Source organism: Neolamprologus brichardi, chromosome 19, assembly GCF_056152115.1.
Source record: "Neolamprologus brichardi isolate AB-2024 chromosome 19, ASM5615211v1, whole genome shotgun sequence".
Lineage (NCBI taxonomy): Eukaryota > Metazoa > Chordata > Actinopteri > Cichliformes > Cichlidae > Neolamprologus > Neolamprologus brichardi.
Genome location: NC_142122.1, coordinates 9,950,987 through 9,965,279, shown reverse-complemented (window position 1 = coordinate 9,965,279; position 14,293 = coordinate 9,950,987). Strand labels below are relative to the sequence as shown.

General features: G+C 41.0%; 1 protein-coding gene across 4 annotated transcripts in view; it reads left to right on the top strand.

The window, feature by feature from the left end:
• The window catches only part of sash1b (SAM and SH3 domain containing 1b), a 59,948-nt gene that overhangs the window by 30,945 nt on the left and 14,710 nt on the right, over positions 1 to 14,293 (top strand). For 3 of the 4 annotated variants that reach the window (XM_087832797.1, XM_006798689.3, XM_006798688.3), the window contains exons 3-5: positions 12,080 to 12,208; positions 12,706 to 12,756; positions 13,097 to 13,146. In XM_087832797.1, the coding sequence (XP_087688923.1) occupies positions 12,080 to 12,208; positions 12,706 to 12,756; positions 13,097 to 13,146 (230 nt within the window). Of the gene's footprint in view, positions 1 to 7,900; positions 8,023 to 12,079; positions 12,209 to 12,705; positions 12,757 to 13,096; positions 13,147 to 14,293 lie in introns of those variants that run through there. The other variant, XM_006798690.3, reaches the window with a different exon arrangement.

The following is a 14,293-nucleotide window of genomic DNA, read 5'->3' as shown; positions in this document are numbered from 1 at the left end:
ATTTCTTAAAGTTATTTCTAGTGAAAGTAGTTCTGCAAGCTGTTGATTCATGGGGTCTACTTTTTTCAAAACACTGCAGAGAATTCAGTGAAATTCTCTTTTTCACGACTGTTTAATGAAGCCATTTAAAGTTTTATCCTCACAGTATAGCTAGTTTCATATTTACCAAGGTGGTAATTATAAGTACAAGCTTACATTAGTGTTTATGTGCGTGTCATTCGGTTTACAAACAAGATCACCTGAAGAGTTTTAAATGAAATTTGATAAGATTTGTAAGGGTATAGAGTGAGGAGATGTTAACAGTTTATTAAGATTTGGCTTCCATCGAAGGTCAACTCGATGATTTATTAGCCAAAAATGGACAAAAAACAATATAACTTAACAATCATGGTTCTTACAAGTGTGGTGTGGTGTATATTTTCAACATATGAAGTTAAAGCATAGAGTTAAAATACCATGTGAGATTTGACATCTGATGTCTATTTCAAGGTCAAGCTATTTAAAACTGTTTCTTGTTTGTTTTGACAACATAGGAATATAGGGAATAAAATGTCTTTTAAATGTCTTCATAAATGTATGCTATGTAAATGGTAAATGGCCTGTATTTGTATAGCGCTTTACTAGTCCCTAAGGACTCCAAAGCGCTTTACACATCCAGTCATCCACCCATTCACACACACATTCACACATTTGTGATGGCAGCTACATTGTAGCCACAGCCACCCTGGGGCGCACTGACAGAGGCGAGGCTGCCGGACACTGGCGCCACCGGGCCCTCTGACTACCACCAGTAGGCAACGGGTGATGTGTCTTGTCCAAGGACACAACAACCGAGACTGTCCAAGCCGGGGCTCGAACCGGCAACCTTCCGATTACAAGGCGATGTCTGAGTAAATGTAACGCAAGCTGTTAAAACTGGCTTTAAAAGGTTCCTTTGGTTCTAACTAAACCCTCATTGGGAAACAGCAGGAGGAAAAAACCCATCATTTTCACACTGTGCAACAGCCACTGTGGCATTTTACTATTAAATGAATATTTTTAAATTACATGAAACTTTAATAGGGTATATTGATTGAAGAGTGAGGCTGAGAAAATCTCAACACTTTACCTGATGTCATCTTGGAGAAAAGGCCAGATACTGAGCAAGCAATCAATTCTGGTGAGTGACTATGTATATTTACTCACGAAGCCAGAAATATGAAGCATTTTGTCATGCATTTTTTTCCTTTACCATAACCCCCTTTGTTTTAGACATAAAAATAAGTGTAAAGAAAGTGCACTACGTTAGAGTTAATTATGCTTTCACTGTAATATTTTTACAGTGTTGATGCGAATGTTTGAACGTAAGAAATAAAGTTTAAAAAGCAAAATTACAAGAAGAGCATCACAAGAACAACCATTGATGGAAATACCTTTCTTGAGTGTTTGTTTTGGAGCTTTTCATGACATCAGAGCATGTTTGACTAGCTGCGGTTTGCATCCATTAATGGCTGAAAGGTGGATGTCCTTGGAATGACTGTGGAGGAGACCAATCAGAGTTTGGAGGAGGCAAATCGAGTTGGACAGGAATCGTTGTCAGCAGCTCTGTATGCCGTTGTCATAAGAGGCATGTGCAATCAGTGAGAACAGTTTTCTGAACATGGGAATCTCATCATTGAGGTTTAAAGATGCAGGTCCCTGACAAAAAGATCTCTCAGAGGAGAAAGCCATCTGGCGTGTGTAGAGGAAACACTGGATCTGGCTAGAGAAAGAATGTCAGGGATATCTTACTCAGGAATTCCCACAGTGAGCTTTAGTTGCTTCCCAAGAAAATGTAGTTCAAATGCACGTCACTCTCCGTGAAGCATGGCTCATTGCAAGGTAAATAGTCTTCTGTTTGTGTCTAGAGTCAGGTCAGCCAAGTATGTCAACTGCCATCTGATGTTATTAGCCTATTACAGAGTGTGAAATTACATGCATCTTGTTGCGTACTGCGTTTGACCTCCTTCCTTCAGAACTGCCTTCATTCCACAAGGTATTAGAAACATTCCTCAGATTTTGGTCCATATTGACATGATGGCATCACCCAGCTGCTGCAGATTTCTCGGCTGCACATTCATGATAAGAAACTCACTTCCCACATCCCAAAGGTGCTCTGCGGGATAGAGATCTGCTGACAGTGGAGGCCATTTGAGTACATTGCTCATTCTCATTTTCCACTCATTTTAAGTGATGCTCTTTTGGTACTAAGGACCCCAAAGTGTGTCACAAATGTATTCCCCACATCATTACCCTACCATCGTCATCAGCTGGAGCTGTTGATACAAGGCAGGGTGGCTCCATGCTTTCATGTTGTTTGCAGTAAATTCTGAGCTTATCTGAATATTGCAGCAGAATCTCGACTCGCCATACCAACAGCATCTTTGCACTCTTTTCCAAGCTTTTGATGAGCCAATTGAGTGGTCAACATATTAAATATTTGCATTAACAAACAGTTGAACACGTGTACCTAATAAAGTGGTTGGTGATTATATGTATATTTTTAGCGGATCCTTGGGCTAATGTGGAAATCGTACCATCATAGCGGTCCCCAACCCCTGGGCCACGGACCAGTCATTTGGTATCAGGCCACAAGAGTTGAGGCTCGGGTGTGAAATTTATGGTTTTCTGGGTCTTTTACCGTGTTGTAGTCGTGTGTCTTATTTTGAAAGAAATATTTACGTGTTACCATACCAACCAGAGAGCATAAAGGGGGCAGAAAGGAGGATGTTACTCTCAATGTTGTTGGCGCATTTCAGGAAGATGCTGTTAATAAAGTTAAACAATTACACAGTGAATTTGTTTTTAATTTTATATTTACAAAATACCACAGTTTTTGTCTTGGTCGTATCATTTTATTTTGTTGAATTTATCCATGATACCGTGAAAAAATTGTCTGACATTAAACCGGTCCGTGGCGCAAAAAAGGTTTGGGATCGCTGTTATAGCATACTGCTTCAGCTCTATTGTTTACCGATCGTCTGTTGCAGCTGAGCATGGAGGTGGTATTATTATGTTGCTAACTAGTTTTTTAAATTCACTGCTAAAAAAGTATTTTGGTTTTTCTGTATAACCCAAGAATATCAACCTGTATCAATACTGGAGTTGTGTATTGCGCTGGTGGCCTTTCTGGGGTGTTCCCCATCTCTTAAACTGTGTGAGCTTGGGCAGGCTGATGGCCACTCCCAACCTCTATGGTCCCTTATCTTGGGAAGCGGATTCTTGTTTGGACATGTACAGAGTGATTGGTGTAGACAGGCAGCAACCAGTTTGCATATTCAGAAAAAGGATCTATTAGGAAACATCACCATGAAAAAAAAGGATCCATAACTTGAAATTTTGAGTTATTTTCTCATAATTTTGAGTTATTTTCTCGTAATTTTGACTTATTAACTCGAAATTTCAAGTTACTTTTCTCAAAACTTTGAGTTAATAAGTCGAAATTTCGAGTTAGCGCCTCTAATCGGTAATCTACATGAATGACGTCATTTCCTTGTTACCCGGAAGCTGAAGCCCTCAGCTACAAATGCTACAGCTAAGCTACCGGTATTACATCCAGTCATGAATCCACAGATTGCTGAGTATTTTCAGCGTGGCTTCAAAAATGATAAAATCCTTGTGTTATTAGCTGAATCACATGGCGTTACTATCCACAAACGTACTCGCGAAAGCGCCAATTTGTTGCGATCCAGTTTTGAGTGAGCATTAGTCTGCGCATATGCTTCCGGGTAACAAGAAAGTGACCTCATTCACGTAGATTACTGATTGGCAGAGCTAACTCTAAATTTTGAGTTACATTTCTCCAAATTTTGAGTTAATAAGTCGAAATTTTGAGTTAATAAATTGAAATTTTGAGTTATGGATACTTGGGGTTTTTTTTGTTTGTTTTTGTGGCAGAAATTGGCTTCCATAGATGTTTTAAATTGGTGATTTTTAAAAAAAATTAAGTACATTTTTAAAAAGTTGTTAGGTTTCTCTCTTGTTCCAAAGCATATATTGATTTCAAAACTGAGCCTTCTCATATTCTTGGTATTTCTTATGCACTTTTATTTGACTGGCAGATTAAATGTTAAAATAACAGAATGTTACCAGTCTGTGCTTACTCACTCATCCTAGGTTGCTCTAATCTGTTCTCTGGCCAAAGGTCTAGTCTGCTGCTACTCTTCATATCACTTACTGCTGTGCACTGTGCTGTAAGGTTTTTCAAGTCAAGCGAAATCCTCCTCTCTGTGTTTTTCCCATGAAATGTTTAAAAGAGAAAAGCCCACCAGAGGGTTTTTTCTCTCCTGCTTTTAGGCCACTTTGCTTGCTTTCACACCATGAAGAATGACCTCATTCTGAGGCTTCGTGATCTTACGTTTCGTGATTGACAGCTACCCTTGACTCCTGCGTTGCGTCTCAGGAGGATCAGCGGGTGTCGGGCTCTCGTGAGGGGTGAGCGGAGCCCCTTACCCGATGCAGCCAAAGACGTTGCGAGCTGATCTCGGGGGATCGCAGCGCAGCCGCACAAGGGTAATTACCCGAGCACTGGGGTGAGGGGCAGATGAAGTGATTTCAGCACTTTTGAATTAAATATGGTCCAAGGAACATGAGTAATCCACGGGCTACTTCATGACAAACCCAGAACCATTCACAGAGCCTTTTACGACGTATGAATACACATGGCGGTTCTTGGTATGAACTTTGTTGAATTTTAAAGGAGCGGTATGCACAGTTTTTGTTTTGTTTTTTCTTCTTTCTTTCTTGTTCTCAGCAGCCTTGAATTAAACATGCTCGAAGGAATGGGAACAATCTACATGCCGCTCAGACCACAAACGCACTGCCATCCAGCAGGGATTAAATACACAGAGTATTTCCATCCATGTAATTTAACTGAAATTTAAAGGAGATAATTCGCCATTTGATCTTTGAATTAAACATGCTCCAAGGAGCAGCGACAATCCACAAGATACTTCAAAACAAGATCCAGAACAATCTACAAGATGCTTTTATACATGATACATATTTCCAGATGTGCATTGTGTTGCAGTTCATAGCCGGGTGGTTGTTGGAGTCTGTAGTTTCCTGCACTTAAATCTATCCTGTGTGATTTCAGCTAATGTTTAAAATCCCATCGGGATTTGCAAGAGTTCGTCTTGTAGACAAAAGGTTGGTTCTGTGCCTCCTGTCTGCCCTTTTAATCTTCTTAGGCGTTTCACATGCACCCTTTTTTTTTAATCAGGGTCCTTGGCTGCTTTCCCTTTGTGGCATGATCTTTATATTTGTCTCCATTGCCTGAAGACAACAGGGGTGGTTTTAATCGGCTTTTTTTTTCTTTTCTTTTTTTCTCTCGAAAAATCTGTCCATGCACCTTCTTGCAATGTGAGAAAACCTGCTTGCAGTCAATTCTGTTTTATTGCAGAAGGACCAAAAAGTCCTATGCGGTGAAGCTAGCCTTTTGTATCTGTAAGCAGTTGCTCAGTGACTGACAGCACGAGAAGTGGGAACGGAGCTGTGTGCCTGAGACCTCGCTAATGCAGTTCAAACAAGGCCAGGTATCCTCCTTTCCTTCTGTCTGTGTGTGACTGACAGCGTGCATGTCATAGTGTGACCCTTCTCATCAAACCCCCCTTTGGGACTTGTCAAAATCCACTTAACCACTCAGACCTGAATAGTTAAGCTCTTCCACTGATCCTCTTTTTTTTTTTTCCCCCCTCTCTCTCTTCAGGGGACCCTTGGGCTGTCGATCTAGACGAGGCCTTTAGGTATTCTGGAATAATTGTCACACTCCTTCTAGTGTTTTAAGTTATAATAAATATCGCTGCTGTCATCTTGAAGCTTTAAAAATATCTTTTATTTAAGTATAGATAATGTAAATTTAGGCATCTATAAATTTTACAATTTTAGCTTGTCAACAACACAAAATGTACAGACTATATAGATAAAAGCAGCCGTAGCAGTTGAACCATTGGAGCAGAATAAAGTAACATCCTCAGGATATATTTTATGTATGTAGCATTATGTGAATACAATACAGACTGATAGGAAAGATGTATGTGCTGTCAATATAATGTTAAACGTGTTTACTAACACGATAACTGTACAGAAGTATACGTTTAAGTGCAATCAGTGATTCACCTACAATTCAAGGAGCAAATCCTTATGATTCCAGTTTAATATTTAATCTCCTGTATGGTCTGATTAAAAGACCTTTCCTGTACAAACAGGACTGGATAAACTCATCATTTCTACTGCTATGGTCACATTTTAGCTGCACCGTCTCAGCTAACTAATATTATATTCTGTATTAAATTTTTATATGCAGCTGATGAACAATGATAGGTGCGATGATATGATTTGCCTTTGAAAGATGCGCAGATGAATGTGTCTCTCGCTGTCTCTCGCACGGAGCGATCTCCTCGGGGATCAAAGCTCAGAGGACCACTCGGGCACACAGAGCTGGCGCCCACACAGTCAGGAGACTTGACGGTGATAGAAAAGGAGATGGCGTCAATCTCTGGCTTCTCCTGTGCTCCGAGGTGACAAGCAGCCCGCCGCTGTGTAGCCAGGCGGAAAACTGCCCTTTCTGGCATGAGTTGCCTCGGCCCTTTGGCACCGCACTCTCAACGTAGCCCTCGAACATCTCCACCATCCATCTGCAGCTCGGCATAATCTGCAGCCTCCTGCCGCAGATCTGACTCTGGTATTGGTACCGCCTGCTGCTGCTGGTACTTGCTGCTCTGGAGTCACTGGTCAGTCACGCAGGATGAATAATACACCAAGTAGGGTCACGATTAGACAAAGAGAGTCTGGGTTAATCTGACTGACTAATACTGCAAGCAAATGAGGTCACCGCCTTGATACTTATACTTAATGCTCAATGTCTTTTTTATGGGGATAAACTACAGTAGTGAGCAGAGGAAACATTACTGCTTCTTCTATTTTATTTTTTATTTTTATCTTTTGTCACTTCAAACTAGTATGTCCAGTTTACTTAGCTCTTCATCCCACTGTCATTACCTTCACCGCCTTTTTATTTGAATACCAGTAACTAATAGTTGGGGAGACAGAGCTGCTATTTGCTGCCACCTGCTGGTGAATTAGGGCAAAAACTGTATGCTGGCTGACATCTGAGGACCATCCGGATTATTGATTTGTCATATGGATTGTTTCTTTGTACCTTTTCATTATGGTTCATGTTATTCCCTTTTCTGTAAGGTCATCATTAAAGAGGAAGACTGCTGGGCTCTTCTTCAACACTTGTAATTTTTCAAAAAAACTTTTCATCCAGTCCGGCTGTGAATGTTTAGATTAATTTTTCTATTCAATCGTAGCAAATACATTCAGCTAAATGAATGTCAGTAATAGCTGTTTTTGTACTACTGTTAAATCTATTAGTAGTATAGATAAACTTATACTGTCCTTTTAACCAGCTATACCAATTACTACTAATCTCTTTTGACACTTACCGATTTATTTTAATCATTTATAGATGCACTCACTTAGTTGGTTTACTAATCTTTCCATTCACCCCATGCCTACAGCAGAAGTACCCCCTGGGGTGCACATCTGCTAAGGTGTGATCTGAAGAGCCTCCATATCAGCAGAGGGAGACATTCATGACCTGCAACCACACTGGGAAAAAAATCCCCCGATGTATCACTCTCCCAACTCCACTGCAGACATAAACATGCAGCCACACTTTCATACACTGAGAGGTGGTGGTTTATTTGAACATGTGAGTCAGCCAGTCCCTGTGGGCTGCAGCTGGAGAGAGTACAGTGCCCCACCCAGCAGCAGCAGGAGCAGCGTCAAATGTGGTTGTAACTCCCCCAACCTGCCCTCCCCCTCTCCCCCTCTAATTTATGCACGCTGGACTGCCCTCCCCTTTACTTCAGGATGTATTGTCCTCCACTCTTTAAACTGAGTTAAGTATTCAAAGGGAGCCATTCACTTACAGAACTGTGGTGGAACTAAAGGGCAACTACTGGATGGCTGCTGTTGGCACACAGATGTCTGTTTGCGGTGAGTGTATTTTTATGTGTGTCCTGGAATGCGGCGCTATGGTCGGAGGTGGTAGTTTTCTGTAGATTAACAAGAGGATCTCTGAATTCGTGTTGCCTTTTTTCTGCTCTTGGTTTTTGCTTTTGAATCTTTCTCTGTGCTTTCAAATGCTTTTGTTAATAAGTTATTAACCAAGTCGGTGCTTGTCCTCACATGATCCTTTGAAACATCACTCAGTGTAATGTGTGGAAGGCATGTAGTGATCTTTATTAGGTCCCCTGCTGAACTGTAACCATACAGTGTCGTTTGGTTTGAATTAAGCTGTTCAAATCAAACACAAGGATTTAGTAAATAAAAGGTTGTTAAAATAGATGCAGGCATGGACTTTTTCACATTGTAGATCTGGTGCTCAGAGCACAGAACCTAACTCAGATTTCACTAATTGACTTAAAAGAAGATCTTATGATCTTTATAACTATGTTGACCTTCTCATACTCGACATATTGACCTCTGACATAACGTGACCTACATTTCTGTCTCAGAGGAGGATAAAAAATAATAATTTGCTGATACTTTGTGACCCAGGTGTGGTTAAGGCAAGCCAGAGGAACTGTAAAAACACTCATTAGACACTCTTGGCCCTGGGGGCATGTGGATCTTTTGTCTGCCCATGAGATGCTTATTGCTCGAGAAACGTGACACCACGCTCTCCTTTTCCAGCCTCTGTGGTCGATGTCTCATGCTACAGTTTTGGCGCAGACTCTGCTAATTTGGAAACAGTCGAATTTCAAGCACGCTGCAGTATTTTCGTCAGTCATCTCCGAGGAAGAATGTGCGAGATTGTTTATTCGATTTAACGTTCAGCTCACTTTTCTGACTGTATACTTAAGTTGTGTTTAGATTTGTCTATAACAGGGAAGTATACACACTAGACATCCACCATGTGTAATAAGCACTTAGGGCGCCGCAGTGTCATGTGGCTGCTTTACAATGGGCTGTTTATGTGAATCAGTGGCAGTCGGAGGCAGAAGAGCGACTGCAGCCAGGCACAGTGCAGAGCTTCTCAGTCGGCCTAAGCCTTGTTCCTCCTCTATATGAAAAGCAGCCAGATTTTCAAGCCTTCTTGGACTCGGGGGCATGTCATTTACTAAATGAATGGGCCTCTCTTCTGGACAGTTGAGGCAGTCAGAGTCCATCATGACACAAGACAAGTGGGCCCACAGTATTACTTTTCACTGCAGAGGGCTGTTTTCTGCAGGCCCGTTTGCATGCCTTCAGGATATGGCATGAGTGAAGCAAGATAATAAACATGCGTGAAACAGCTTATGAACATTCTGGACGGCTATTACGAACACAGTTTGACTTAAATCATGACTGGACGTGATGACCAGCTGTCTTTCTACATCTTCTGTTTTTGCAGGTTTACCATCGCTGTTGATTTCTGACATTTTCATGCGCTTAGTTTCAGAAAATCCTGCTAAACAGGCCACACAGTTGTTAATTACATGGGGGAAAATTTGTAGGCTCACTTACTTTACTCACTAAATTTAATTAGATTTTGTCTACCTCGCTTTCCTTGTATTTGTTCACACGTATATTTTTTTCTCCATCCCTTAGTCACTTAGTCATATTGGAAATAAAACCTCTTCAAGCACCATCTTCACAAGACCAAACCTAATGGACAGAGGCGGCTAATATAGTTAAGCGAGGCTTTCTCAAACTCAGGCTTTAGTTTGGACAGGTTGCTAACTGGCCTTTTTTAAATGTATTCTTTTTTTTTCAGTGTAAAACTATGAGCAGACCCCCCCCCCCCCCACATATAGACCACAAACTGTGTCTCGGAATGAGCCTTTCAGGTTTGCAGCTGGTTGCAACGTCAAAACCTGATAAGCACAAACCACCACAACCCCAACCCCCAGCGTCCCCCCCTGCTGTAAACAGTTCCCTGGGTATCACAGACCCACCCTCTTTAATTCCAAATGTGGAGCCAAAGTCTCCCATTGTTATTTATTTGCCAGTGTTGTTTTCGCCTAACTATAAAATGTCCAAGTCATGAGAAAAGAAATGCAAAGAGCAGACACAACAGACTTGCTCTATTACTAGTATTTCAGGAACTGAAGCTGCAATCGATTGTTTTTATTTTTGTCAGCGAGCTGTAAATGCATCTACATTTACAGCTCGTTGACTGAAAGTAAAACCTTTTGTCCCTTACAACTCTTTTTCCTTAGGCACTTGAAAAAAGGTGATCCGATTTCTTTAAGTTTTCTCGTTCCTCTTCTTCTTACCTACACAGACATACTGCTTTAATCCTGGTTTCTATAACCATGCCATTGTTTTAGAGAATCACCATTTAAATAATATAAAAACAATTTTAGCTATAATTACAAATAAATAATCAGTGAGAGAGAATTTTGGGAGTGATATAAGCCATTTTCATGCATGAGCTCAATAAGAATCTGGAGAATCATGCTGCAACATCAACTCCTGCAATAATTTCACATGGGTCAAATCAGACCTTTCACATGCTTTGTACTAAATGTTACTGGCAAGTTCAGACATTTAATGTCAAAACTGGCTGATGGGGTGATGCCTAGACAAGTTCAGGGTTGCAATGCATGTGTAATGTGTCTAATATATATTGTGTCGTCCAGGTCGTCTGATAGATTCCCCTAATTGAATGTGCTCCCTCAACAACCTGTGAAGTATCCTGAGTTGAAAATAGTCTGTGGACCTGTGAGACATGAATTAACTTGTTAGAAAGAACTGTAGGCACGGTTACAGGCAAGTCCACAAAGAAATATCACTTCACTCTGCAGTTTTCCCATGAGACTACAGAGTATCTTATTGTTTACTTTCACCACTCTCACACCATCACTTCCTAGACATCACAGGCAGGCAGCTGTCTTCATTGAGAAACTTCTATAAAGTTACTGGACGCTTCCTGCTTAGCACCTCGCAGACAGAGTTGGCAACAAGCTGGGAACATGGTGGAGACTAGTAACGAGTCTCCACCCAAATAAAAGTCAGGAACAGAGCTTAAAGCAGAATGCATGAGGATTGACACTCCCCAGGTGGGCAGAAACACCATTTCAAATGAATGCTAATGTTGCCCCGTGTCTGCTAGACCTATGTGACTGTATGCTAACATTGACCCTAACAAGCTTAAAGGGTGATATGATAATGTTGTAGTGTTTTTAGAGTCGCCAAATGTTAAAGGCAAATAAAAACCATCACAATTTGGTTTTTTTGTTAAGTTTTTTTTTTTGGTTTAGTAATCCTCTATCACACGTGTTATACGAGTTTTTTTTTGTAAAAGAGGAAAGGTTGTTTTGTGAGCAGAAAGCTTATATGGGTTGGTCATGATAACAAACATTAACAGTATTTTTTGAGAGTTACTTTAAATTCTTCTGATTTAAAACTTCCTGTTTAGATCTAGAATCATTTCCATGAAAATAAAATTCCCACAATGTGTTAATTCCTGATCCCAAGGGTCACTGAACCATAAAGCTCAGCACAGATGCTGTGATTTATTATCTTCCCACACAACAAGAGGCACACAGCATTCAGCTTTTACAATTGAAGGAAACCAAAAAGGGGGTTACATGCAGGAGAACGAGCTGTGTGTCAGGGCAAAGACTCACGATCCCACTGAGTGATTCTGCTTCTCCTGATTTACGGAAGACTGAACCGTGGCCTCTTAAGTCAAGTCCCGATGACTGTGAGAGCAGAGTGAGTGTTGCAGCTGCGTCACACGCTGCCTCTTCTGGCCTTGAGGTCAGGTCTGAGGAGGGCTGAGGAGGTGGGATGGGGTCACCGGGCAGGAAGATGATAAGCTGGTGCAAACAGAGTTGGTATTGCAGCCGAGTGTCTTTGATGCGTTATCTTATGCCCTGGTGCTTTATCTCAGTGGTTCCTGGCTGTTTATGTTACTGGTGTCAGTGCTAAACTTTCAAACAATGGCTTCATGTTTACAGTGGTTGCCTGCTGTTCAGTATCTTGGTCAACCCTCACGGGCTGTCGCTTTCCTCTCCTGATCCGTGCTCGTATCTGAGTGCCAGTCTGAATCCCTCTCTTGCAGGATGGCTCGGTGGGGAACCTAGATGACCTGGCTCAGGAGTACTCTCAGTATTACGGCACCTCCCTCAGTGACGTATGCGAAAGGATGGAGGAGCTACGGAAACGCAAAGTAGTGCAAGATGCAGAGATGGTAAATTGTCTTTTTCTTGTCCGTTAAGATCAGGGTTTAAGGTTTAGTGTGGAACTATTGAGAAATTTATATTAGTGCATTTAGTATCCATTAGTCAGCTGTTTATTCACTCTGAACTTAGCCCAGCTGTTTTCAGGCCTCATGCAAGCAGAAGGGGACAAAATCCGCCTACCTGCACTTTTTAAAAGTCACGTTACCACATTGTATTTTTGTTTATGTAAGTTAGCGGCTCTACAATAAATAGATCCCTTATTGATTTTCTCATCTTGCATGAAAGTGAGTAAGCATATTTTCTCACATGCAGAGCTGTCCCTGAGGTTGGGTCTTCACTGCAACTTGTTTTTAGTTTCTGATTCTGACTTTTGGTTTTTTACCTTAGGTTAACCTTTTGACTGAGTCACCTTTTGGGTGATTCAGTCAAATGAAAATTTTGTCTGTTCTTATGTTACGATGACACTATGATTTACTCCTCCACTTCCCGTGTATGTGTGTTTCAGGGAAAGATTGACTCAGTGGCCACATCAGTGCAGCTGCGCTCACAGATCCAGGTGAGCGTCCAGCTCTGAGCGTGTCAGACCCCGGGAGAAGGCAACTTCCTTTTCCGTGTGTCAGCAGACAGGCTGATAAGAGGCAGAGGAATTGGCTAGTCATGATCTATCCCGAGTCAGTGTACTAGGCCACAAAGTAACATCCGAGTGACTGCGGGGAAAAGAACTGGCCTTGACACTGTTCTTGGAAGTAGATCCTAAAATATGATGACATATGACAAGTTATATATGGAAATTTTCTAGGTTTGGTGAATGTCTGGACTTTGATCCAGCTGAGTAGAAAAAGATTTGCCAGTCCCTGTATATATGTATATTTAACATGTGTTTTTCATCTCCTTAGGAATCTCTAGGACTCAGCTGCACCATGTCGACTCCAGAGACCGAAAGGAGGTAAAAAGAATATATACATATAAAAATAACCCTTTAAAAATACATGAGTGTAGCACAGCTTCCCTGACTTTGGGAAGTATTTTGAGGAAGTATTGAGGAAAAGATGATTTAATGCGATATATAAGAAAATAAATATAGCTACTCATCCACGTAATGTTTATTGTGGATGCTTTACACTCTATATGCTTATTATTTACTTAAAGTCCATGACTTCTGGAAGCTGCACTGCTATGACTCTTCCTGTATGATCTCCACCGCCCCGTGGACACGTGCATTTCCTCTGTTTCCTGGTGTCACATTTATGAAGTATTTCTGTGTAACCTCCAAACTTCCTTCCTTCCTTTCATTGTTTCTTTGGACACATTTTGAAGATTAGTCACGTTTTGTCATTGGAAAGCTGAATAAGATCGAATAATTTATATGATGAGTAATGAGAAAGCGACATATTGATTTTATTAGATTTGTTTGTGCAGATATAAAAGTTTCCTGACAGTTGAGTAATAGCTGTTCTCGTTTTTCAGGATTTAATTATCATTGCAAAGAGGCCTGTTTTATTCAGAACCTGGACGGGGATGGAACTGTGTAATTCCTGTTAGAACAGGATTAGCAGGAATCCTACTATGCCCCCTAGTGGGATCACTCCATAGGAATTTCATGAATGCGACTATCAGCAAAATTAGGGCTCCTTTTTGGAAACAAGCATGTTGCTTTTACACTTTTTAAAAACGCACAAAATAGTTGGAGCTTATCTTCAATATGTAATGTGCAAAAGTATTGAGCCACTCCTTATTTCTTTGTTTTGCTTTCAACAAGTCAGACTTTCTTGTGATTTTTGAAGGTGTTTTTACAGAACTTACTGAAGTCTCATTAGAAATGGTCTCAGTTGAAGGGTGGCTGTCAAGACGCAGTTATTAAGGAATGGAATATGAGCTTTGAGCTGTGCCAAATTACACAAGGACTGAACACATAATCAGTGACAAGTGGTATTATGAAGTGAGACACAGTAGAGAGACTGTCACCTTTTTAATCTGCATTTCAGCCAGTGATGTTGAAGACCTTTGTTCATGATTCCTTCAACTTTGAGAAGAAGTTTCATGTTTTTAGACTAATAATGATCACAAGTGCGCTCAACCAGGACCTCAACCAC